Source organism: Camellia sinensis, chromosome 6 (genome assembly GCF_055761805.1).
Source record: "Camellia sinensis isolate YWXY chromosome 6, ASM5576180v1, whole genome shotgun sequence".
Taxonomy (NCBI): Eukaryota; Viridiplantae; Streptophyta; class Magnoliopsida; order Ericales; family Theaceae; genus Camellia; species Camellia sinensis.
Window position 1 is genome coordinate 94,499,213 of NC_138966.1, and position 25,772 is coordinate 94,524,984.

Below are 25,772 nucleotides of genomic sequence, written 5' to 3' on the forward strand. Positions count from 1 at the left end.
TCTTAAAAAGAATGTCATCCCTCTTGGCCACAAGAAAGAGCAACGAAGGGACTTTCTCCGTGCCTTGCACTGATTTGACTTCGGATTTTGGGTTGACATTCCTATTTTGATCTTCAACCAGATGAATCGTATCCTTAAAGAAGTCAAGTTGCGCAACACTCGAGGTGGTTCTACATGGGCCCTCCCTTTCAACAACCTCATCACTGCACTCATAAAAGGCCAAGGGACATACCCACTAGAACCCAATGAGGTTCAGCTTCCATCGCCAACGCTTTATGGTAAAACCCACTGGCGCCAAACCACTACTCACCTGCTGCCTCTATTACTCCTCCTCGATGCCCCAACCAATCCTAATGATGTTTCGGTAGAGCCCGCTGTCGCGCCGGCGCCCGTGCCAGTGCCAGTGCCCGCGCCCGCGCCACCACTATTCCGTATGACACGGGCGCAATATCAGGCTCTTTTGGATAATCAAGCCGCTATTCAGCAATCTGTGGTTGATCTTCAGGCAAACTATCATGTATATCGGGATTACTCGCAAATGGCATTTGATGGGTATCAACAGTTAGTTGCATCTTTGCAAACTGACTTCTATGCATATCAGGACACGAGCCAACAGCAGTTTGATCAGCTTGGTTCTAGGGTTCATGATAAGGCATTCGAGACTCGGACACTAATGTATGCCCTATTTGAGTAGTATTTTCCACCACCACCGGATCCAAATCAATGATCTCTGTTTTATTTCTTTATTTTTTTGTTTTGTTTTGTTTTATTTTATTTTTATTTTCCTTTTATACTGTACATTTAAAAAAAATGTGTGTGTGTGTGTTTGGTGTGTCCTTGCGTCGCTGGATGTGCGTCTACACCGTCTAATAAGATTCTCTCTCTCTTATTTCACTATCTACTTTCTAGTTCCTTACATTGAGGACAATGTTGTATTCTAGTTAGGGAGTGAGGGTTTTTATAAAAATAATTCATGTTTGTACTTGTTGCACTTGATTGCACCACTTCACTTGATGTTCACTTTGTGCCAGTATGGTAGTGATATGAGCCTATATTAATTAAGGAACATAATGGATTTGTATGAAAAGGGTTTATTGGGTAGATACTTGCATGTGATGTTTGCACGATGAGAGCTGTTTGTGTTTGTGGTATTAGTGCACTTGTCATGAATATGCCTCGATTCACATGAACACACTTTCATAGCAGTGACCTCTCTACTCTAATCCCTGGTGTACATCATTGATAATTGCTAGGATTGCAGAAAAGAATAAATGAGTAACCAAGATTCTTTAAAAAAAAATTAAAAAAATTAAAAAATAAATAAAAATAAATAAAAAAGAAGAAGAAAGAACACTTGACTTGTTTGGGTTCATAGCCTCTTTAACTCGAGTTATTAAGCCCGTAAGGGTGTCTCTACACCTAGTGCCCTAAAACTGTCTGGTTTGGGAGTCATTAAACCAATACTTGTTACATGGGTTAAATAGAAAGCTTAAGGGACCTAGACATTGCATAGTTAAGGAAAAATAAGGAGAATGACTTGTTCAGATTCGTAGCCTTTTCAACTTGAGTTATTAAGCCCGTAGGGGTGTCTTCACACCTAGTGCCCTAAAACTTCCTGATTTGGGAGTCATTGGCCCAATGCTTGTTATATGGGTTGCTTAGAAAACTTAATGGATCAGAACATTGCACAGTCTTTCGAAAAAATAAAATAAAATAAAATAAAATAAAAAATAATAATTTTTAAGAATCTTGGTTGCAACAGTTTAGTTTTTTTGTATGTGTTGGGTGTTATTATGAGTTACATTGGGCTATTATAGTGGACAATTAACTAGTATGGAGATTACACTCTGCACCGAGGGTACTGATGATGTGTCTACTAGCATTTACAAGTACTGGGGACTTTACTTTTGTATTAACTGAATTGTGGTTTTGGCTCAATAGATTTCTTCATGCTTGTCCATTGTGCCTTCAATGAATCATCATGTCTTAATATCACACTGTAGTGGCACATTAGTTGATTGTTAGGTGAAATGGTGTGGTTAATTGTTGTTGAGCAGATATAAATATGTTGATGTTTGTGGGTATCATTTCTGGAAACCCTCATGAGACTATACTCGTCCACTTAGGATAACCCTGTGGTTTAAAGGCTTGTTGCATATGCTAAACGCAATCGTGATCCTTACGAAAATGGCTTAGAGTTATTTTACTTTTTTTATTTCTTTTGTTTTGCTTGAGGACTAGCAAAATGTAAGTAAGGGAATGTGATGTAGGCTGAAAGGTACCACATTGAGGCCTTGTAAGTTACATTTTTGGTCTTTCAATTTTGTTTATTTGGTGGAGATGATGTGTTTGGTGCACTTGTACAGATTTGGCGGGAAATATGCAAATTTAATCAAAAAGGGCGCGAAAGCAGATTCTCCGTACGAAAAGCGAAAAAGCTAATCCAGCCACCTCACCGCACGTGCGGCCAAGCTTCACTGCACGTGCGGCCCACCTAGGGATGCGTGCACAAAATTTTAGGTTTGTTCTGCTTAAAATAAAAGGAATAAAAATAGGCTAACCTAGGGTTCAAAAATTATTCTAAGAAAAAGGAGACTAGGGTTTAGAGAAAGTGATTTTTCCTCAAGCTTCAAGGAGAACTTTCATGGGGACTTCCACCTCTTCCCACTCCTCCATGAGTGGCCAGGCTTTTCTTTTCCAGGGTTTTGATGAAACCCTAGCCATGTAAAGGGATTTTTCTTAAGCTTTGATTGTGAACGGTTTGAATAACTGTATGAATGATTTAGAAGTTTATAATAATTGTTCTTTTCATCTCTTCAAGTATTTTACTCTCTATGATTGTTTAATACTTTCCATACATTAGTTTTCTTTGTGTTGTGTTCAAAGTACGAGACGAGTCATGCTACGAGAGACGGGTCGTATTGCTACCATAGTTTAGAGCAAACGCCTTGTGCTACTCAGGATGATTTGTGCCTATACGTTTAATGCAACAACCCTCTTGATCAATATTTCAAACTTGTAGTTGTGAAATATTGGGTATTTCAAACTAGATTACAATTGATGACCGATGTTAAATCTCATTTATGTGGTTAGTGGTGAATTCTTTGCCGTAGGATTTTTTCCAAAAATTAATATCTAAAATCCTAATTTTAATTGTCAATTTAATTATTCAATTTCATTTAATTCTTGTTTAGTCATAATATCCTTTAATCTTTTTAATCAAAATTAATTTAGGAATTTAGCAATTAAATTAGTTTAATTTCTTGTTTGTTCTTGTGGATCGATACTTGGACTTGCCATTATTCTAAAAGAATTTGGTATAGTTTAGTGTTTATATTTGGTGTGTGTGCAATATCAGAAGAGTGAAACAATTAAGCATGGTACCAAAAGATGGAGATACCAAAACAATTAACTATTTTCTCCCCAGTGACATTATCAACAAAGTCAATAACAAGGAGGGAGTTTGGCACAATACAACAATATAGGATGACGAAAAATCTTAAGTCTCATTATAGCACAAATCATCCACACAAATTGTAGCATACAATGATCATGCAATTTAAGCTCATACTATTTGTTCATAATGGCAAAATATTAACAACATATGAAGGTGCAAGCCCATAAGTTTGATACCACAAACAGACGCAAACTGTGGGGTTTTTGAAAAAATCAATCAAGTTTAAATTCTTCCCCTTATTTCATTTGACAAAAGTACTAGGAGATATGATATAAGAAGCTCAAAACTGAAATGTTTATCCTTAAAGATGCCAAAACGGATGCCAACATGCAATCTAGAAGATTTAACAATCATAGAACAAATATTATGTAGAAAACCAATTGCAGCTCATAATATCTTAAACTCGTTATGATCTCATGGAGCTAAGGTAATTCCACAAATTAAAGCATGTCCAAAGTATAACAGTTCATATGCCAAGAAAACCGTGAAAACAATATATAGCATACATTTTAAGCATAAGGCATGATTTTAGCGAAGAGCATCAACAAAGAATATTCATTACAAATCATATGACGCAAAAATAAATTCATGTATTCTCTCATATCCTTTGAACTAACACTATTATTACTTTGATATGAAAAGGTCTGATTTTGATGATTTTGTTGTGATTATGTTTTGATTTATTTTGAGGAATTGATTATAATTGAAAATCTTATTGCTTGATTAAATCTTTATAATCTACATTCTCTCCATGTTAACAATGCTTTTGGAGGCCAAAATGAGCTTAAACAGGTCCAAGGGTCGACACTAAGACAGCAAGGGTTGACACCAGATTTCAGTATACAATGCTTAAGTGTTGTAGCAACTAAGGGTCGACACCAAATTTCAGAATGCTAAGGGTCGACACCAGGACAAGAAAGAGTCGAAACCAAAAGATAGCAAGCAAAGTTTAAGCACTTCCAACAGCAAAGGGTCAACGCCAAGTATTACAAGGATCGACACCAAATTTTAGTGTACCAAGGGTCAACAGCCATTTACACAAGAGTCAACACCGAGAACACCAGGAAGTCAAAGCAAAAAAGAAAAGAGAGCAAAGGGTCGACACCCAATCTGCAGGGGTTGGCACCCTTATGTCTAGGTTATAAAAACCCTAGCCGCAATTCTAGATCTATAAGTGGGACTTCGTGACATCATCAAGAGACAAATCTTATTCAAATCAAAAGGGATTTTGGGCCAACAACTTTTGGCTTAGTGTAGGAAGAATTTTCCACCCACACCATTCCCAAAACATAAAAAATAAAAAAGCATGGAGACAACATTATCTCCATCCACCAAGATTTGAATCTCAAGCATGGGCATCACATCTTTTGAGGAGGCTCCACCTCCAGCAGCTAGATGACAACATGTACACACCCATGCTCTGCACCAACAACTAGAAGTCTTCTCATATGCCCAGCTCTAACGGCTAGAAGACCAACTTGTGTTTATTATCCAACGGATAAAACACTGAAGGCCATAAAGAGAGAACTGCTATAGATCTGAAGAAATAGAGAACACCACTGCAATATTCTAGGCATTCAAGTATCATTCTCAATCTCTGATATTCTATTGTACTTTCACTTTCATATCTAAGTGTATACCTCTCTGCTCTTCCACTTTCATATTTATCTTTTGAGAGAGAAACCTTGTAAAAGAGGTCAGTTGTACCTCTTATTCTTATTCCTTATTTTCTGAGTGAAACACTTGTAAAGTGAGACATTTAGTTGAGAGGTCTTCAACAGATAAGAGTAAGTCCTTTGTAAAAATTCACAAGCTTGGTGAAGCTTGGTAGTGTATTGATTCGATTCATAGTGAAGGATTTCTCAAGGAGATACCTTGCAAATTGGACGTAGGCCGGTGAGCCGAACCACTATAAATCCTTGTGTTTGAGCTCTTCTTCCCTTCTCATTTATTTTTTGTTTTATTGATTGCCAGCTAAAATTATTTACTTCATTAATTGCAATCAATTTTTTATCCATATTTTTTATTACCCAATTCACCCCATATTGGGTTGCCTATATGGGATAATAATTAGTCATAGAATGAATAACAACCCTAGATGATGTTTGGAATTGATTTCATCTTTTTTCCCAAAACTCTTGAGAATATGAGTATGTTATAAGATGTGGGTGTTATTTTGAAAAAATATTTTCAAAAATAGAATAAAAAACCTTGTTTTGATAAAAACCCTAAAATTTGGGAATTTTGGGAAAAAGTTGTGAGATTGGCAAATTAATACTTGATAATTTACCATGTGAGTAAATGATAGAGGAAATTTTATAGTGATATCAAATGAAGAGAGTTCATGAGAAAATGAGGAATTGTAGAATTTGAAAAGTTGACCTTGTTGTTGGTATTGTTATATTGTCTCTTGGAAAAAAAAAAATATATACATACTATAATGTTATATTAATAAGAGATGTGGAATTTGATCACAATGGAGGATTGTGTGGATGAATTGAGAAATTAAGAAATTTCAAGGCATTGATATAGAAATGTATAACATTGGCATTGTTGAGATCTACAAATGAAACCTTATTATTGCATCGGGCATTTCCATAATCATTCCATTTTATCATTGGTACAATTGATTTTGAATATTGCATTGGAAAAAAATATTATTTTGAGAAAGGAAATTGTTTTGTGAACAAGATCATATTGATTTGTTTTGGGGTAAATACGTTGGTAAGTTCGGATAGAGGGTGTAGTTGGAATTGGTTAAGTTGGCCTAAGAGTCCATGGTGAAAGACCAAAAACACACGCGGATGAAGTACCACCTGCCTTCCGGTTAGTAGCTGGCAGAGTGAGGATTGGCAATGCCTGTTAAGCCTACTTGTAGACACCAACCTAGAGATTACCTGAATCGTGCTTACCGCCCCTGTTAACTACATTGAAATTGTTAAATTGTTGAATTCTCAAGATTACATTATGCGCAAAGGTTTTCAAAAGATAATGGTATATGTTTTTGGATTATGGCATGGCATGCGCATTCATCCCATGGGATTGTATAAAATGTATATACTTTGTTAAGATTTTCCTGCTGGGTTTTGTACTCAACCCTAGGAGATTTTGTGGAGGAAATGATGTTGTGATCTCACTAAGTCAGGGGGAGGTTTGTGTTGAGAGCACAAAACTCTTATCTTTTATTGTAATTATTTTTGGCAAGCCAAGGGCTTTATGTGTATAAGTTTGAAAATCACTTTTGTATAACCGAGCCATAAGGGAATTTATTTGTACTTGACTTATTATACCACATGCTATACATTCATATACTAGGGATGTTAAATATATATTTGCAGGTGGAATACCTTTTGTAAATCTCTTAATAATCAATGAATACAAATATTATAGATTTGTAGATGATGTTAATATTGAAAACTTACTTATGTTTACATTTAACAATGGGAGTTGATGAATCTTTATGGTGTGAATTTTTGGGGGTGTGACAAATGTAACAAACTAAAAAAACTCCATAATATACTTTTTCCAAACGTAATACAAAAAAAAAAAGTTCTTAGTGTACTTTTTCCAAATATAACGTTTCAATGTAACCCAAAAAAAAAACCCTCTTTAGTGTACTCGTTTCAAATGTAACACTCAAATCAATGTAATTCTAAACATAACACTACAATGTAATACACGCAAAAATACTAAAAAAACTCCTTAGCGTATTTTTTCCAAATGTAACACTCACAGATTGAAATTATACATTTATCCAAAACTTACTAAGGAACAATTGTGCTCCTTTTGGAATGGTTTGAAGAATCCCACATATTTTTTTCTTTTTTTTTAGTGTTATATTTAGAAAAAATACACTAAGGATTTTTTGTGTGTTACAGTAAACTGTTACACTAAGGAGTTTTGTGTATGTTACATTAGACTATTACACTAAGGAGTTTGTTTTTTAGTATTATATTAGAGTGTTACGTTTGAAAAAAATACATTAATAATTTTATTTTATTTTTATATTTAAAGTGTTATACTAAGAATTTTTTTATTGTTACATTAAAATGTTACACTAAGGAGTTTTTATGGAGTGTTAGATTGAAGTGTTACGTTTGGAAAAAATACACTAAGGATTTTTTATTTATTTTTTTATTTTTATTTTTTTTTTGTGTTATATTTGGGTGTTACACCAAAAAAAAAAAAAAAAAAATGGAGTGTTATCTTGAAATATTACAGTTTAAAATTATACTTTTGGCCATAACTTACTAAATAATTTATATACTCCTTTGGAAATGTTTAAAAAATCCCACATCATTTTAAAATGTTTGAAAAATCTTATATTTTAAGTCATTTTTGTACTCATTTTGAAATGTTTTCCAAATAAAAAAGATTTTCATATAAAAATTAATCTAAATTTAATTCTCATACATTGTGTACTTTACCTTTCTAGCACAAAAGAAAAGGGAAAAAAAAAGAAGAAGAAGGAAACATAATAGAAATAAGGGTATAACCATAAATTTAATTTTAAATAATATATTAAATCTGTCTTTGCAAAATCAATGGGACTAATTGATCTATAAGAAAATCTTTAGGACTAAATGGATCACCATTTCTTAAGATAGGATTTATAGATAAATTTTCTTAAAAAGTATAACATTTTTTTATTTAATTAACGGTAAAAATAAAAATATATAAAAAATAATTTAATTTAATTTTTTTAAAAATTTCCTTTGGCCTTGATAAACCCAAGAACCAAATATAACAAAAAGAAAGGCTTTGCCTCCAATCATTTCCAAGAATAAAGTAATAAGACTTTAAGAAAATCAATAGAATCTAGCAATGCATTGGGTATCTTGTCACATTCTTTTTGGTTCTGAGTGTAGTGGATTTCATTTATTCGTTTTACATTCCTAAACTGTATGTGTCAATTTTTGACCACACTGCCAACTTAGTATTCAGCTGGAGAGCACTGGCAAAATAGATGGCGCCTGATTGACCTGCAACAGAAAGAGAAGATTCCGACGGTGGTTCATCCACCCGGGGGCACTCCGACGATCAAATCAATTATCTCTCAAAGATAAATCAAGTGCTTAACTCATCATTCAGAATACAAATTGCGTACCTTAGACCCATCGGAGGTGCCTCTCTTTTATAGTTAATTCAATCCTAGTCCCCATATAAGCCTAGTTTCAATGGATTTCTGCCCAGTGCTTATCCTGGACTCTCCAAGAGATAAAGATAAACTCCCTAAGAGTGTTATCCTTATCCATGCTGAAGTCCTTTCTCATTCTAGGACTCTTGTGCCTTATCCGCTTATCCCAGATTTTGATATCTTCGGAGATAACCTCAACCTAACCGAGATAACCTCGGCGTCATGACTAGGACACGTGGCACCTCGGCTGACACGTCGGCGTCACCTTGGCCACGTGTTGGTACTCAAAAAATATATCCCCACAATTGCCCCCTAGGTTCTATTACCTCGGCATTCTGAGGTGATGGAACCTATGTCAGTACTTGATTCCAGTACGTCGGCTCAAGATCTCTCAGCCGAGATCATCATTAAGGTCGACATGCCTTCTTAAAGACCAAGGATTCCAAGAGCTCCTTCACGCATATGAGCTATCATACATAAAAACTCAACCGTTTTAGCCACGCGTCTTCCCTTTACAGGATCGTACTCCGTACGCGCTTGCAAGTCGTCTCGCGCCTGTATGCGCCGTCTAACAAATCTGTCATTCTAGCCTCATTAATTCCGATCGGCCGCCTTTTTGCGTTTTTTGACAAAACTTCCCTCATTCCTCCGTCTTTTCACTCTTCTTCATCGTTTCTGAGGCTTTCTCTCTCTCTCTAGCTCTTTCTTCCAAATCCTCCATTGTTCAAGCTTCTCTAGCTTCGCAACTTGCCTCGCTTACCTCTTTCAGCGAGTTTTTCACTGCTTTGTCATTTCTGCAACTGTCGTCTGACTTCGGCGATCCTTACACCGGCTTCACTTTTTCTAGTAAGCCACTGTTCCTCCTAGTTTTATTTCTTGTTGCTCTTCAAAAAGTTACACTTTATTATTTATTGCCATTGATATTTTGCTTAAGTATTCAATTTATGAATCATGTATCTGAGTGTGTTTATTGCATGACTTTGCCTTTGCCCACGTCTTGAATACGCACACTGCTCACAATCTTCTTGCATTTTTGCCACTATTCTTGGTCTTATACCCTTGCACTAATAGTGTTCTTGATAGTTCATCATTGTTTCTTGATTCTAAAACACATTCTTCATTTTCTATTTTCTGTGTTTTTTCTAGATTCGTGCCTTCAATCTTCGTTTCTATAGATCTAGGTTTGGGATTTGTTTGTGAAACCCTCGAATTTTTAGGAAAAATTGAAACGTATTCCCCTTTTTGTTCTAGCCGAGGTCATTCAAAATCATCACAAAACATTCCCTTCTGAAGTCTCACACCTTTTATTTAAGCCGACATCATGGGTATGTGGAGGCATAGGGTAGACACCCCGACCAAGCTAGAATACTTTAGGCGAGAGTTTTCTATCCCTGTCGACGTCCATCTGAGGTTGGCTGGGGAGGATGACTCCATCATGCCCACGACTGATTCTATGTCCTTCCCTGTCGTAGCTTTTATTGAGTGCGGACTTCGGCTCCCACTAAATATCCTTTTCCGTGAGATACTTAATTATTATAAGTTGAACCCAATGCAGCTTGCCATCAACTCCTACCGAGTCATCAATGGCATAATAACCTTAGCCAAACAAGAAAACGCTAGGGTTACCTTAGCCGATATCCAGTACTGTTACACCATGTGTGGCCTTAAAAGAGCTACGGGCTACGTTTACTACCTTAAGCCGAGGTCCACAGAGTACAAAATTATTGCCGACCTCCCTGACTCCAACAAGGAAGCTAGGGATGATTATCTCATTACCTCGGGGAACTGGGAGTTCATTCCAGACGAGGACCTCCACCTCTACCCTCTTCCTCAATCAGTCTTTGTAGAGGGTAATGGTAAGAGCCCAGTGTTTGCACATATTCATTTTTAAAGTCTTTAATACTTTATTTGTTCTAATGTCTGTTTTTCTTGCAGCTCTTCCTCAACCACCAAAAGGCTTCCGCCAGTCTTTCTTTCCCAGCAAAGACTTAAGGAAACTATTGTATTTGCCAGTCCTCAAGCGGAGAGCACCTTTGGTACTTAATTTTATTCCCACCTACATGACGGTTATTCCCGACGTTCCAAAGAAGAAAAAGAAGAAGAGTCTGTCTTCTCCTTCTGCCACAACTCCTCAAGCTGCCTCCACATCTCGGCCAGATCAAGGATCAACTTCTGATCCAGCAGAGCACCCGCCAACTTCGGCTCCATATCCGATCCCGATATCCCAACGCCAACGCCGGTGACGAGCCATTTTTGTTGCCGAGATGGGCCGCCAAAAAGCAGTTGCTAAAGATCTCTTGGCCAACATTCCATCCACCGTAGACGCTCAATCAGCACCCACTCAGCCTCCAAAGCCGAAAAAAAGAATTAAGAAGGCTCAGCCAAAGGCAAAGGTGACTCAGATTGACACTGAGGACACCTTACCAATCTCTAAATTGGCTGAGAGCGATAATTCCCATTCTGCAGCCGAGGATCTACCTTCCGAATCTACCCGATCAAAGAGACCGAGGTCATCCTCTGCGACCACCTCGGGTCTCTAAAGCATGATTCCCCTTGGGCCCCCCAGATCACTTTGAAGGACAAGCCAGTCAGAACTAGTGATAGCGCCGACGACGTAAATGTCGGCGTCGCTCTAAGTACCGCTCTGCTTCTTCCCGGTGATCTCAACCGGAACGCCGATATGAGTGAGTATCAAAATTTTTCCCTAATTCTCCAGCACTTTGTTGAAGTAAGTCTTCACACTTCGTATCTTTCTTTCTTTTTTTTGTACTTAGAAAATTTTCTAATAACTTTTGCTTTGTTCACTTTCAGGCCATCCAGCATACTCATTCTTTCTCAATGCAAGCCTTTGAGAATCAGAAGGAGCTAGCCAACAAGAAGAGGAGGTCTCCAGCCTGCAAAAGACCAATAAAAGCTTACAATAAAAAATGAAGACTTTGGCGGACGAGGCCGAGGCTGCTGTTAAAGCCAAAGATGATGCCGAGGAGAAGGCAGATTTTACAGAGGCCATCAAGAAGGTTCTTGAGGCCGAAAAGAAAGATGCTGAGGAAACAATGGCCCAGGCACAGATAGAACTGCAAGATGTCTTGACCACAAAAGACGCCGAGCTCAAGGTCACCGACGAGAAGGCATATGCTGAGGGGGTGGCCGATGTCACGGCGGATTACGAGAAACAGGTAAAGCAAGCATGTAACAAGGGTTTCACCCTTGCTTGGATGGCTTTACTGAAAAAACTTGAAATCCCCGAGGGCTCCTCCCTCAGGAACACCGACGTCCTCGCCCTACCATTCCCCCTAACTCTAAGCCAATCCGACGATGATTCTGAGTCTGAGGAGGAAGTTTTGGTGCAGAGATCAAAGAAGGCTGCTGGGGCCAAGTCCCCTACTCAAAATGAGCAAGTCCTAGACTTGACTCAAGATGAGAAGGGTGAGGAGGTTCCCAAGGATGCTACTCCTAGGAAGGCATCATCAGACGTGCCTCTCGCCGACAAGAGCCTCGATCAAACTCTTCAAGAAATAGATGTTGAGCTCGCGGCTGAGAAGGCTGCCGAGATGTCTTCCTAGCAGTCTTCTGAACTTCAAACCCAACCATCTACTGTCGCTGAAGAGTCTTAATTTCGATGTCCCTTTCCTTTATACTTTGTACTTTTGTTTTTCTTCTTTTGGGACAATTGTAAGCTTTGGCCGACATGACTTCTTTTGAATGTTAATACAACTTCTTTTTCTGAATGCTTGTATCTCTATCCTCTCATTACTGCTTTGTATGATTCCATTCTTAGAATATTTTGCATATCTTCAATGCACGCTTTAACTGTGTAATTTTCTCAAGGTGAAATTCCTCAGCTATATCCACCAATGCTTTACATCGGCAAGTACATAGGTACTCAGTTTGATACATCCTTAACCTCAACTTGTAAATTTTTCACAAATTTCAGCAAGTGTGTTAAGCATGATCGCGGTCTAACTTCAACTTGTAAATTTTTCACAAATTTCAACAAGTGTTAGACATAATCTTAGTTTAACTTCAACTTGTAAATTTTTCACAAATTGCAACAAGTGTTATACATTATCTTAGCTAACTTCAACTTGTAAATTTTTCACAAATTTCAACAAGTGTTAGACATAATCTCAGTTTAACTTCAACTTGTAAATTTTTCACAAATTTCAACGAGTATTAAATATGATCTCGGCCTAACTTCAACTTGTAAAATTTTTTACAAATTTCAACAAGTATTGAACATAACCTTAGTTTAACTTCAACTTGTAAATTTTTCACAAATTTCAACAAGTGTTAATCATGATCTCGGTTTAACTTCAACTTGTAAACTTTTCTCAAGTTTCAACAAGTGTTAAACATGATTTTGGTTTAACTTCAACTTGTAAATTTTTCACAAATTTCAACAAGTGTTAATCATGATCTCGGTTTAACTTCAACTTGTAAACTTTTCTCAAGTTTCAACATGTGTTAAAGATGATTTCGGTTTAACTTTAACTTGTAAATTTTCCACAAATTTCAACAAGTGTTAATCATGATCTCGGTTTAACTTCAACTTGTAAACTTTTCTCAAGTTTCAACAAGTGTTAAACATGATTTCGATTTAACTTCAACTTGTAAACTTTTCTCAAGTTTCAACAAGTGTTAAACATGATTTCAGTTGTACTTCAACTTGTAAATTTTTCACAAATTTCAACAAGTGTTAAACATGATCTCGGTTTAACTTCAACTTGTAAATTTTTCACAAATTTCAACAAGTGTTAAACATGATCTCGTATTTTCAGGAACCATTTTCCAACTCTTTGCCCCCTAATGTGAACTCACGTTCCACTTGGGTTCTCATTATGCATGTATTAGAAACTTCGGCAAGTATTGTATTAGTTACAAATGTGAGAAATCAAGCTAAAACTTTATTTATTTACTTCGGTAAATAACAAAGAACAAAAAAAGTCTATAGATAGAAAAATTTTAAATTGCAAGTATTCCAGGGTCTTGGCAACTCTTTGCCTTCATTTTTTTCGAGCCGATATGCCCCATTGCCCAATACCGAGATGATTCTATAGGGTCCCTCCCAATTTAGGCCAAGCTTGCCCTCTCTGGAATCCTTCTTATTGCCGACGACTTTTCTCAAGACCAGGTCGCCGACTTGGAACTCCCTTGGGTTAACCTTCTTATTATAAGCCTTGGCAAGTTGCTGCTGGTATGCCGCCAGCTGAATTGCAGCTTTCTCCCTTCTTTCTTCTAGCAGATCCAGATCTCAGGCTAATAATACATCGTTGGTTCCATTCTCTACTCCTTGGGTTCTGATCCCAGGGATGCCAACTTCCATCGAAATGACTGCTTCTGTGCCATAAGTCATGGCAAATGGGGATTCCCCAGTTGATCTTCTCAGCATAGTCCGATATGCTCATAGTACACTTGGCAGTTCATCGACCTATTTTCCTTTTGCTGCTTGCAACCTCTTCTTAATCCCATCCAAGATGACTTTGTTGGATGCCTCTGCTTATCCATTGCTCTGAGGAAAACTCGAGGTGGAAAAGTAATTCTTGATTTTGAACTTTGCACATAAGCTCTTGATTAGCTTACTGTCAAATTGTGTTCCATTGTCTGCAACTATTGCTCTTAGAATCCCAAACCGGGTGATGATGTTCTTCCATGTGAAGTTCTTCATATCTACATCTCGGATCTTGGCAAGGGTTTCAGCTTCTATCCACTTGGTAAAGTAATCTGTTGCCACCAGCAGGTACTTCCTTTGCCAGTTGCTTGGGACAGTTGTCCAACAAGATCCAGTCCCCATTGGGCAAACGGCCAAGGGCTGGATACTGGGTTCAAGTTTGCTACTGGTTGGTGTATCAAAGGTGCAAACCTTTGGCACTTTTCACACTTCTTGACATAGGCCTCTGCGTCTTTCTGCATGTAGGGCCACCAATACCCCTGGGTGATGGCCCTATGAGCTAGTGATCTGCCCCCAGCATGGCTTCCACAAATTCCTTCATATATTTCATATAAAAAATCTTCGACTTGTGAAGGGTGTACACACCTTAAAAGAGGTCCAGTGAAGAATCTTCTGTAGAGATGTCCTTCTGCTATCAGGCTGAATCTTGCCGACTTTAATCTAATCTTGTGTGCCTCTTTGTGGTCATCTGGCAGTTTCCCTTCCTTTAAGAATGCTACAATTGCATCCATCCAGCTTGGTTCCATATCCACACACATTGCTTCAAGCTCTGTGGTCAGTGGCTCGATGCTGGGGCCCGACAAGTAGTCAACTATAATTGTCCTTGCTTTTCTAGGTTGTATTGCACTAGCCAGGTTGGCCAATGCATCGGCGTGACTGTTATGATCTCGGCTTACTTGATATAGTCGGCAATTCTGAAACAAGGCTACTAACCTGTTGACTTCCTTTGCGTAGGCCAACATCCTTTTATCTCGGGCTGCGAACTCGCCCGTTGTCTGGTTGCCTACGAGCTGCGAGTCACAGAAGACTATTACCTCATCTGCTTCTGCTGCTACTGCCAGCTTCAGTCCTGCAATCAATGCTTCATACTCTGCTTCCTTGTTTGAGGCCTTAAACCCTAAACAAATGGATTGTTCCAATATCTGTCCATCTGGAGATACCAGAACAACTCCTGCCCCCGCTCCTTGTCGGTTTGAACTCTCATCAACAAACAGTTGGAAGAAGTCGCCGATGTAAATGTCGCAGGGTCTGAGTTTTTCTTCATTCCTTTGTTCCGTTGCCTTCGGCTGGGCTCCTCTTTGCTGGTTTGGACATCGTTCACGTCGGCTCAATGGAGCTCGATGTATGATGGATTCAGGCGTGAACTCGGCCACGAAGTCGGCCAAAACTTGGCCTTTGATTGATGTTCTGGGTCTGTATTCTAGGTCATACCGGTCCAAGGCCACTGCCCATCTCCCTGCTGCAATAGGGACTTCAATGGGTGTTCTCTTAACACCACAATTTTGTGGGTTTGGAAGTAATGGTTCAGCTTCTTTGAAGCCATTACTAATGCCAGCGCCAACTTCTCTAGGGGTAAATACCTGGTTTCTGCATCAGCTAGGGTTTTGCTTACATAGTAAACAGCCCTTTGTTCCCTTTTTTCTTCTCGGATTACCACTGCACTTACGGCATGTTCTGAAACTGCCAAGTACAGGAACAGCTCCTCTCCAGGTTCTAAATTTGAAAGAACTGGAGTTGTGGTCAGATACTTCTTTAAGTCGGCCAAGGCGGCTTCGCACTCCTCGGTCCATAAAAAATCCGTAGCTTTCTTTGCTAAGCTGAAGAAAGGTTTGCACTTGTCTGAGCTTCTGCTTATGAACCTATTCAGGGCTATGGCCCTTCTAGTCAGCATTTGCACCTGTTTTACAGACGTCGGGCTCTTCAATTCTAGGATGGCCTTAATCTGATCTGGGCTGGCCTCAATGCCCCTTCTGGTCACCAAGTATCCCAAGAACTTACCAGATCCAACTTCAAATGCACACTTCGATGCATTGAGTCAGAGCCGATATGTTTTAAGGATTTCAACGACTGCTTTTAGGTTGGCTAGATGACCCTCAGGTTCCTTGGTCTTCACGACCATGTCGTCGATGTAAACTTCCACCGTTCGGCCAATCAGGTGTCTGAACATCTTGGTTACCAATCTTTGGTAAGTTGCTCCTGCGTTTTTCAGCCCAAACGACATCACTCTGTAGCAATACAGCCCTTTTGGGGTGATAAACGCAGTCTTCTCTTCATCTGGGGGGTACATGACTATCTGGTGGTACCCCCTGTAGGCTTCTAGGAAGCTCATCCTTCCATGCCCTAAAGTGGCATCCACCAGCTGGTCAATCTTGGGTAAAGGAAAACTGTCTTTGGGACAGGTCTTGTTTAGGCTGGTAAAGTCAACTCACACCCCCCATTTACTATTCTTTTTCTTCACCACTACTATGTTCGATAGCCATGTCGGGTAGTTTACCTCTCGAATGGCCCTAGCCTCCAAAAGTCTATCTACTTCGTCTTTCTCTGCCTTGACGTGCATCAACATTGGTCTTCTTGCTCGTTGGATTACAGGTTTGGCCGATCTGTCAACGTTCAGTTTATGGCAAGTGACCCCGGGGTCAATGCTAGGCATTTCGTATGGCGTCCAGGCAAACACTTCAATGTTTGCTCTCAAGAAAGACTCCAACTCTTTTTCCTCTTCTTCGGCTAAGCCCGAGTCGAGAAAGAAGAAGCGTTCTTCATCCCCCTCCTGGACGAGGATTTTCTTCAGTACTTCTTCACTCTTTTCGGCTGGCTCCTTGCCAACATCTTCTAGGACTTTCACGTCCTCATCTTCGATTTCTGCCTTCTATGGTTCTCGTATGCTGTAGGTAGATTTCATTACTGCCATGGAGCAATTCTTTGCTTGCAGCTGATCTCCTCTAACTTCTTCTATCCCATGCTCTGTTGGGAACCGCAGTAGTTGGTGCAATGTTGAGGGAACAACCCTCATTGCGTGCAGCCATGGCCTCCCCAAAATTGCATTATAAGGGGAGGGTGTGTCGATTACGGTGAACTTTGTCTGTATCTTCTTAGTGCCAGCCTGCACCTCCAAGCTCATTGTTCCCAGTGGCTACGTCGGCATTCCATTGAACCCGACCATTGGGCCATTGGATTGCTCCAAATCGTTTGGGTGAAGGCCAAGCTCCTTGTAACACCTGACGTACATGATGTCACAAGAGCTGCCTTGGTCAATTAGAATGCGCTTCACTTGGCACTCCCCGACCTGGAGGGTTACTACCAAGGCATCATTGCGGGGATGTTGGACCATCTCAAGGTCGGCTTCAGTAAAGGACACTGCTGGTCCTTGGTACACTTCGGCCCGATGTCGTTTTTCCCCGACCTGGTACACGTGCTGCAAGTGTTTTACCCTCTGGGTCTCCCCCCGTATTTCGTTTTCGTTGACCTTCAAGTGAATCACATTAATTACCCAAGGTCCACCCGCCTGCGGTTGTTGTGCTGGGGGGGGTGGAGCTGCTGGTGCCTGAGGCAATCTTGTCTGTTCTTCCCTTGTCCTGGCCTCGTCTACAAGGTCCCTTAAATGGCCTTGTCTTACCAGGTCTTCCAGGTGTGCTCTTAGGGCTCTGCAACCCTGAGTCATATGCCCATCTTCATTATGGTAAGCACAATGCTTACCAAGGCTTCTTCCCATAAATTCTCCTGACACCCTAGCTGGTGCTCTGAAATAGGGCTGGGATCGGATTTTGTCTAGGACTTTGTGAATTGGGATTCGGAACATAGTTGTGACTACCTGTGTAGCCCTCAGTCCTATCTTTTTGTTGGATCCGTTGTTACCTCGGCCTCGCTTCGTCGAGCCGTTACCTTTCTCTTGCTTTGTCTCCTTAGTTCCTGACGTGTCCTCCTCGGCTCTGGCATACTTCTCGATTCTGACCATGAGCTCTTCCATGCTTTTTGGCAATGTCTTTGCCAAAGACTTCGTAGTGGACAGTCATCTTTTAGGCCGTTCTTAAAAGATACGACCGCCACCTCTTGGTTGCACTCGGGTATTCGGTTGAACACCTTGTAGTACCTTTTTGCGTAGGCCCTAAGGCTTTCATCCTTACTGATTTTCAGAGCCATCAATGTGTCCACCCTTAATGGCTGTAGCTTGTTTGTTACGAACCTGGCCACAAACACACTTCCCTTTGGCAGTTTGTGAAACCAATCCGATGCAATCTCCCCGAAGGATGAGGGGAACACTTTGCAAAGCAACGGCTTGTTCCCACTGTACAATGCCATTGAGTTCAGTTATAATCCAACGTGGAAGTTGCGGTCCGACTTACCATCGTATATTTGGAACCTCGGCATACTAAATCTCTTCGGAGCCTCAAACTTGTCCAACTCCGCTAAGAATGGTGTTTTCAGCTTAACAGGGGAAGTTACCTTGGCATCGGCGTTTTGTTGCTTCCTCTTGAGGTAATCTCTCAAGTCTTCTTTGGTTCGTCCAGGAGCTCGGCTATCTCCTGATTTCAATCTTTTAGGTGCACTGCTCTCTGCTTCGTTGTGAGCCCTCTTCGACCTTTCTCTATTAGTTGTGTCGAAACACAACGCCTGCCCTTGAACATGCCGATGTTCTTTGGGGTCTGCTTCCTTGGTGCGATGCGTCCTCCGAGATTCCTCCCTCCTTGACTCTTCTCGCCCGACCTCCCTTGAAGGCCGGTGAGGGTGTCTTTCGCTCCTGGTGTGCTGGAGGGCTATAGGGATTGGTTTCTGCCCTCCCTTCTGAGCATTGGCCGCTGGAATCGGCGTGTCCTGCAGCGGGAATGGTGGCTGCATGACGTTATTTTGCATCATAAAATTGACGACCGATTGCAGATCTGCATACTTGTTTGCCATCTCTTTCACCTCTTCGTCCCTCCGCAGGCATCTATCCTTCCATACCTGGAGGTCGTCCTCGTTATAGTATCCGCTTCGATCTGGTTTCTTTGGCACATCGCCATCCTGGCTGACGTCTTTCTTGCCGTGATTCTGGTTCTGAGTCTCCTCATTGCGACCATCTTCCTCCATCTTATGATCAATGTGCTTACCGTTCCCAGCAGGGGTTTCGTCCCCAACCTTATCCTTCTGTTCATCGCTGGCCATCTATTCTCCTTTCTTTCCCATAAACGGCGCCAAATTGTGTGTGTCAATTTCCGACCACACTGCCAACTTAGTATTCAGCTGGGGAGCACTGACAGAATAAATGGCGCCTGATTGACCTGCAACAGAAAGAGAAGATTCCGGCGGTGGTTCATCCACCCAGGGGCACTCCAACGATCAAGTCAGTTATCTCTCAAAGATAAATCAAGTGTTTAACTCACTATCCAGAATACAAATTGCGTACCTTAGACCCATCGGGGTGCCTCTCTTTTATAGTTTATTCAATCCTAGTCCCCATAGAAGCCTAGCTTCAATGGGCTTCTGCTCAGTGCTTATCCTGGACTCTCCAAGAGATAAAGATAAACTCCCTAAGAGTGTTATCCTTATTCATGCTGAAGTCCTTTCTCATTCTAGGACTCTTGTGCCTTATCCACTTGTCCCGGATTCCGATATCTTCGGAGGTAACCTCGGCCTAACCGAGATAACCTCGGTGTCATGACCAAGACACATGGCACCTCGGCTGACACGTCGGTGTCACCTTGACCACATGTTGGTACTCAGAAAATATATTCCCACTGCTAAACAAACAGAGCATCCCTGAGCTACACAAATCATTTTACATGAAGTGGAACTACACAAAGTTATATGTATTAGATCTCTAAAAATAAATAAATAAATAAATTATATGTATTAAACTAATGAATTTGAAGGATTTAATATATTCAGGTAGTTTAATGCTTTGGTGAATTCGCCTGTATCTGAGGAAAAGGTGAAGGAGCCACTTGTTAGTGACAAAAACATAAAAATGAGATGAGCCAACAACCATAGTTACCTTTTGTTAGTAATTTAGTTCATAATAATGATTTTAAACAAGAATATAATAATTATTTCTCGGTTTTTCAATAGGATGATCATTTTTTTTTTTTAAATTGGTGAATGTAACTCCATTCTAAATGTGTATTCTTTTTTTTCTTTTTTCTTTCTTTTCTTTTCTTTTCTCTTTTTTTTTTTTTTTGTATAAACATGAGACAGACTATTTTGACAAAATAATTATTTTAGTCTAGGTTTCATTCTAAATCGGTAAAAAAAAATTAAAAAAAATTATATATTAATAAAACATTCAATTGAATGATTGATTGTGGCAAGTGGCAACTTGGTTGGGGGGGGGGGTGTTGGTTTGGGCAGACAAGTTATTAGGGCTGAGTAAGGAATCAGTGAAATCCGTAATCCGATCCAGTCTAATCTAATCTAATAGGTTTGGATTGATTTTTTGAATCCGTGGTTCTATTCCGGATTGAACAATTAAAAATCCGTAATCCACAGATTGGTTCCGGATTGAATCTCACGGTTACGGATTGGAACCGATCCGAACCGTATACAAATAGTCTATATTTTTATTATACATCCTCCCCATAGTATCTTCTCTTATTCCATATAAAACCTAAACTCAAATCTAAACCCGCATAATATCTTCTTTTATAACTTTTGTTTGTTAGTTTTTAGTTTTAATTTGTAATGGTTTAAATACCTTATGGTGAAACTAATTTTCTTATAGTTGTTTAAATTCTAGAACAGTATGTCGCTATTATAGAAAGACATATTGCTATTGTTGAACTAATATAGCTCTATGTTTATGTTTTTATGAAATTAAAGTGTTATATATACATTTTTTTGTTATTTAATTATGTGAATCCGTGGTCCTAAACCGATCCAATCCGTGTTTAAATGGATTTGTTCGGATTGGTTCCATGATTTAAACGGATTGGATTGATTCTAATTTTTCAAGAACCGTAAATAACGGATTGATCCTAATTTTACTCCCAATCCAGTCCAATCCGGACCATGCTCACCCCTACAAGTTATCCAAATCCACTTGGTTTGGTTGTTGTTGTATTTTTATTTCTTTATTTATTTTATTGGTTGGTTGTTGTGGTAGTTGAAAGTATTCAAATATATAGTCTGTGTATGTACTTGCACAGTGTATAGTATTTGTAGTGCATGAAAAACCTTTTTTCTCATTTTTGGGTTGACAAGAGAGTTGTGAAATCTGTTTTACGCAAAGTCTTTTGTCAGTTTTCAGTGAAGTGTTCAATACTTCAAAGAAATCATTCTAGAACGCACTTCATCAACGAAATCATTCTCTAATGCTCTTTTTGTTTGTTGAAAATATATATATATATATATATTGGTATTTTTTTGCATTTTATGTAATACAAAGTGAAAATCAACTGAAAATATATTTTATGGTTAACGAATAACAAACCTATTTAGATAAAAAATAATTTTTACTTAAAAAATGTGAAAAATATTTTGCGGAATACTAAACTCTTACTAATGTCATCACACTATCACCACACTCTTTCACCTCCACCACTACACCACTGTTACCACGGCCAAGATCACCGGCGCCACCACGCCACCATCTCCACCTTCACCTCCACCTTCGTCTCACCACCACCATCACTTCCAAACATAGAAAAATATTTTTTTGAAATTTTTTTTTATAAAAAATATTTTTCACCCAAACAAACGGATGGAAATCATTTTCCAAAGTATGGCAAAACTATAGACCAAAAAATTATTTTTACACACATATTAAAGTATGTACCCATTTCATTTCAGCATCATAAGATCACAATGGCACACATAAATTTCGGGTGAAAATATGGACTATAAAATTCATTTTTAATCAAATCAAAGCTGAGGACGAAATTAACTTGGGAAGAAGGGGACCTCATGGATAATGGCTGCATTCAGCTGTTATTTTTTGTCACATTTTTATTCTTAATTTTTAGGTAAGTTTTTGGGCATAATTTTTTAGGCGTCAAATAAGAACTACAAAATTCACTTTCACTCAAAGTTCAGGAAGAAACTTTGAAATGAAGGATGCTAGTGGAAAATGGACCAAATAAATAATTCACAGTCTCGCATTTTTTTCACCCTTTCCCCCATATAAATAAATATTTCTTGAAATGATTAGCTAAAATTGAGATTCTTGCTAGAGTACATAAATAAATAAAAAATAAAAAAATAGCTAAAATAGATATTGTATTATTTGTGTACTTTTGATTGCTAAAATAATTAGTGTTGGAGATGTTCTTACTATGCTATATTACAAACATTAATAACTATTTTAGCAACACTATCTTGGAGATGGTATTGGATTGTGTTTCATTTTTTAGAACTTTTCGATGTCTATTATAATTCCTTCCCATTTTGCTAAAATATGAGAAGAAGAAAAAAAAGAGAGGATAAATTATACTAAATTTGCATAATGATTAGCTAAAATTGAGATTCTTTCTAGAGTACATAAAAAAATAAAAAATAAAAAAAAAATAGCTAAATAGATATTGTATTATTTGTGTACTTTTGATTGCTCAAATAATTATATTGTTGGAGATGTTCTTAGGCCTCGTTTGAGAACCCTCCCTTTTAGCCAAAAAGTTACCAAATTAGCCAAAAAACTAACAATCCATACTAAAAAGTCAAAGATTCTCTTTTCTCTATACTTTTTGCACATCTTTTCGTAAAAAGTCAAAAAATCATCCCAAACATACTAGTTTTCTTTAGCTCATATTTTAGTCAAATAGCCAAAAAATTACTAAATTAGCATGTTCCCAAACGAGGGCTTACTATTCTATATTACTAACATTAATAACTATTTTAGCAACACTATCTTGGAGATGGTATTGGATTGTGTTTCATTTTTTAGAACTTTTCGATGTCTATTATAATTCCTTCTCATTTTGCTAAAATATGAGAGGAAAAAAAGAGGATAAATTATACTAATTTTGCATAATGACATTGAGCTCCTTCAAGTTTTTAATTAACAAAACACTTACCCCTTTTTCGTCAATAATTCTTTAGACATACAGATAAAAAAGTGAATTGTCATCTCTTTTATATTGAAATGTATGTGTTATACCTTGTTTATTCCTATGTCTGCCCACTACCTCATTATTTTTAGTCTCCCCATAGCCTTATTAAGAGAAAAGCCAATATAATTATGCTAAATTTAAGAAAATTATTTTTTTTCCCCCTAAACTTCAAGAATGGCTAGTGTAATTTATCCGAAAAGGAATAGTAAATAATGAACATGTACAATCTAGAAAAATTAGGATTACAGTTGTTTGCTCATGCCACAAACCAAAACAAAGTGGAGGAAATAGAAGGATCATAAAACAATAATTAGTAACACCATGCACAATAATGAGGTAATTTGAGATCATATCATATATGTAAAATACTAACAAACATAATATCAAGAATTCTTGAAACTTGATTAAAAGTTGAAACAAAATACAGTTTGGATATAGTCATATACGCATTATTGTTATTACTATTAAATTCAACAAGAAATTTGCAACTCATAGAACATTGCACAAACCAAGCTGTTCACTTTACAAAGCCAGTTTGGCTTAGAAAATTTCAATACCTGTTTCCTTTGAATTGTTGCCACATTTTGCATTTTATATACTGTATTTTGCACATACTCATCAAACCCAACCCCAAGCCAAGTCCTCTTTATAGCTCTATCCATTTTTTTGGGACACGATTTAGCATCTCATTGCTTATTTTATATATAATTCTACGTACACAGAATTCAACCATAGGAGAATATTTTATATACAATTCTACGTACACGGAATTCAACCATAGGAGAATAGGAAGAGCACTCGCATGAATGTTGCGCCTATTTTTGAATTCTGTAGTTGAATTCTGTGTACAAAACTTTTCCCTCACTCTGATTTCCAGTATCTATGTCGTGCATTGAGCTATTTATCACATTCACAAGGGAAGAATTGAACTCGAGTTCCGGCTAAGCCTTGATAAAAACAACCTACCACCACATGAAAATGATCTCTTCATTGCAACAGGGCATTTGTGAAGAGATTGTGCAATTGAGGAACTACTCCTTGAATTTGTGCAATCTTGCTTTTCAACAAGACCCAAATCAGATTTTTGTGCATCCTCTCTTTGATCAATTGAATTTCCTTCCGATTCAACCACACAATGGTTAGCCATATTGAGACTGATAGTTGCATCCCAAGAAGAATCCATTGAAACAGACCGCCTCACCGGTTGTATCTCATCCTCCATAATCATATCATTATCTTCCAAAACACCAATTTCATTAGGATTCAACTTTCTCTCATCAACCATATGTTGTAATTCAACTTCATCCTCTGTTTCAGCCCTGTTTTCACAAACCTCACAATCACTAGCCCAATTGTTGGCCAATTCACCACCACTCTCTAAATTCTCCATCTGGGTACCTTCTTCACTATTCAAATTCAAAGAACTCTGGCCATTTGAAGCAGAAGAAGTACTTGTAATGTGCGATACAATACCGGCACGACAGAGTGGACAATTGGTGTGTGATCTCAACCAAGTGTCAATACAAGGAATGTGAAATCCATGATTACACTTGGGTAGTAGCCTAAGAGTCTCACCTTCCTGAAACTCATTCAAACAGACCGAACACTCTGTACCTTCGATCAAACGATCGACTTTCTTGTACTTAAAGATTGTGATCGAGTTAATGATCGATGGTTGGAGGCCAATAGTTGATATGTGCCAGACATGGTGATCAATTGGTGGTGGCCCACGGTTTTCTTCTCGGAACTCTTCATCTTGGCCGTCCGACGGGGTTGGTGGCGGTGGCCTAACCCGGTTCCAACCGGTGCAGTACTTGACGATGATTAAATAGTAGCTTACGAGAATGAAGAAGATAGCAAGAACAGAAACTATGACGATCACATATGGCGAGACTAGTTGGATTTCATCGGTTGAAAGTGGTGGCAGCGGCGGCGGCGGCGGCGGTGGTGGTGGTGGAGGAATGAAATAGAAGGTTGGATATGGGAAACAACCATAAGGACAGGTTTGGTCACAGAAATCTGGACACTGAGTTTGGTTAATGTCTGTTAAAAAAGGAAAGAGTTTTCTATGCTTCATGGCCTTGGAAGAGGGGATTGAGGGAGAGAGGGTTTGTGAATTTTCTGTTTGGAGAGAGAGAAAAGAAAAGAATCCAAGGACATGATAATGGTGAACTTGTGAGTCTGTATTTGTTGGGTTTTGTGCATTTCTTTGTGTATTGTGTGTATATGATGCTAGGAAGGTTTGTGGTCACAATCGTATAATTAATTGTATGTGGATGTACATTTGCTATTTGGGCAAAGAAGTCTCTCTTGCTGTGACTAGTCACAGCAGCCTCCTTGGCCCTATTGATTGATACATGATACACGACCTTAGCTATGACTAGTATTCAATAGGCCAAATGCCAAGAATGTCAAGGGGCATAGTAATGGAGTTGTGTGGTTCTATTCTGTTTTAAAGCTAGGAATAATTTTTTTGACATGGAACATAAGAAATGAAAAGGGATTCCCTCCCATTGGTAATTTTAATTAGAGGAGGGTGCTAGGGACACTTTGTTGGTCCATCATCGGATTCAATTTAATTATTTGAAACGTTCATTTTGTAAAAAATATCGAATAGAAAAAATAATCAAAACATACATGTTTTAAATAAATAAACAATTTAAGACAATTGTGATGCAATCATGTAATTATAATTATTCGATTTTTGTATGAATG

General features: G+C 38.5%; 1 protein-coding gene across 1 annotated transcript; it reads right to left on the reverse strand.

The window, feature by feature from the left end:
* Nucleotides 1-23,440: 23,440 nt before the first annotated feature.
* Nucleotides 23,441-25,557, reverse strand: LOC114320667 (RING-H2 finger protein ATL54-like). Its single transcript, XM_028267725.2, has one exon. The coding sequence runs from the start codon at nucleotides 25,132-25,134 to the stop codon at nucleotides 23,968-23,970; it is 1,167 nt and encodes a 388-aa protein (XP_028123526.2). The 5' UTR covers nucleotides 25,135-25,557; the 3' UTR covers nucleotides 23,441-23,967.
* Between the last annotated feature and the right edge of the window lie 215 nt (nucleotides 25,558-25,772).

What these genes read in the sequence shown, in the direction of transcription:
- LOC114320667 (XM_028267725.2), bottom strand. Translation starts at nt 25,134, where the DNA reads ATGAAGCATAGAAAACTCTTTCCTTTTTTAACAGACATTAACCAAACT.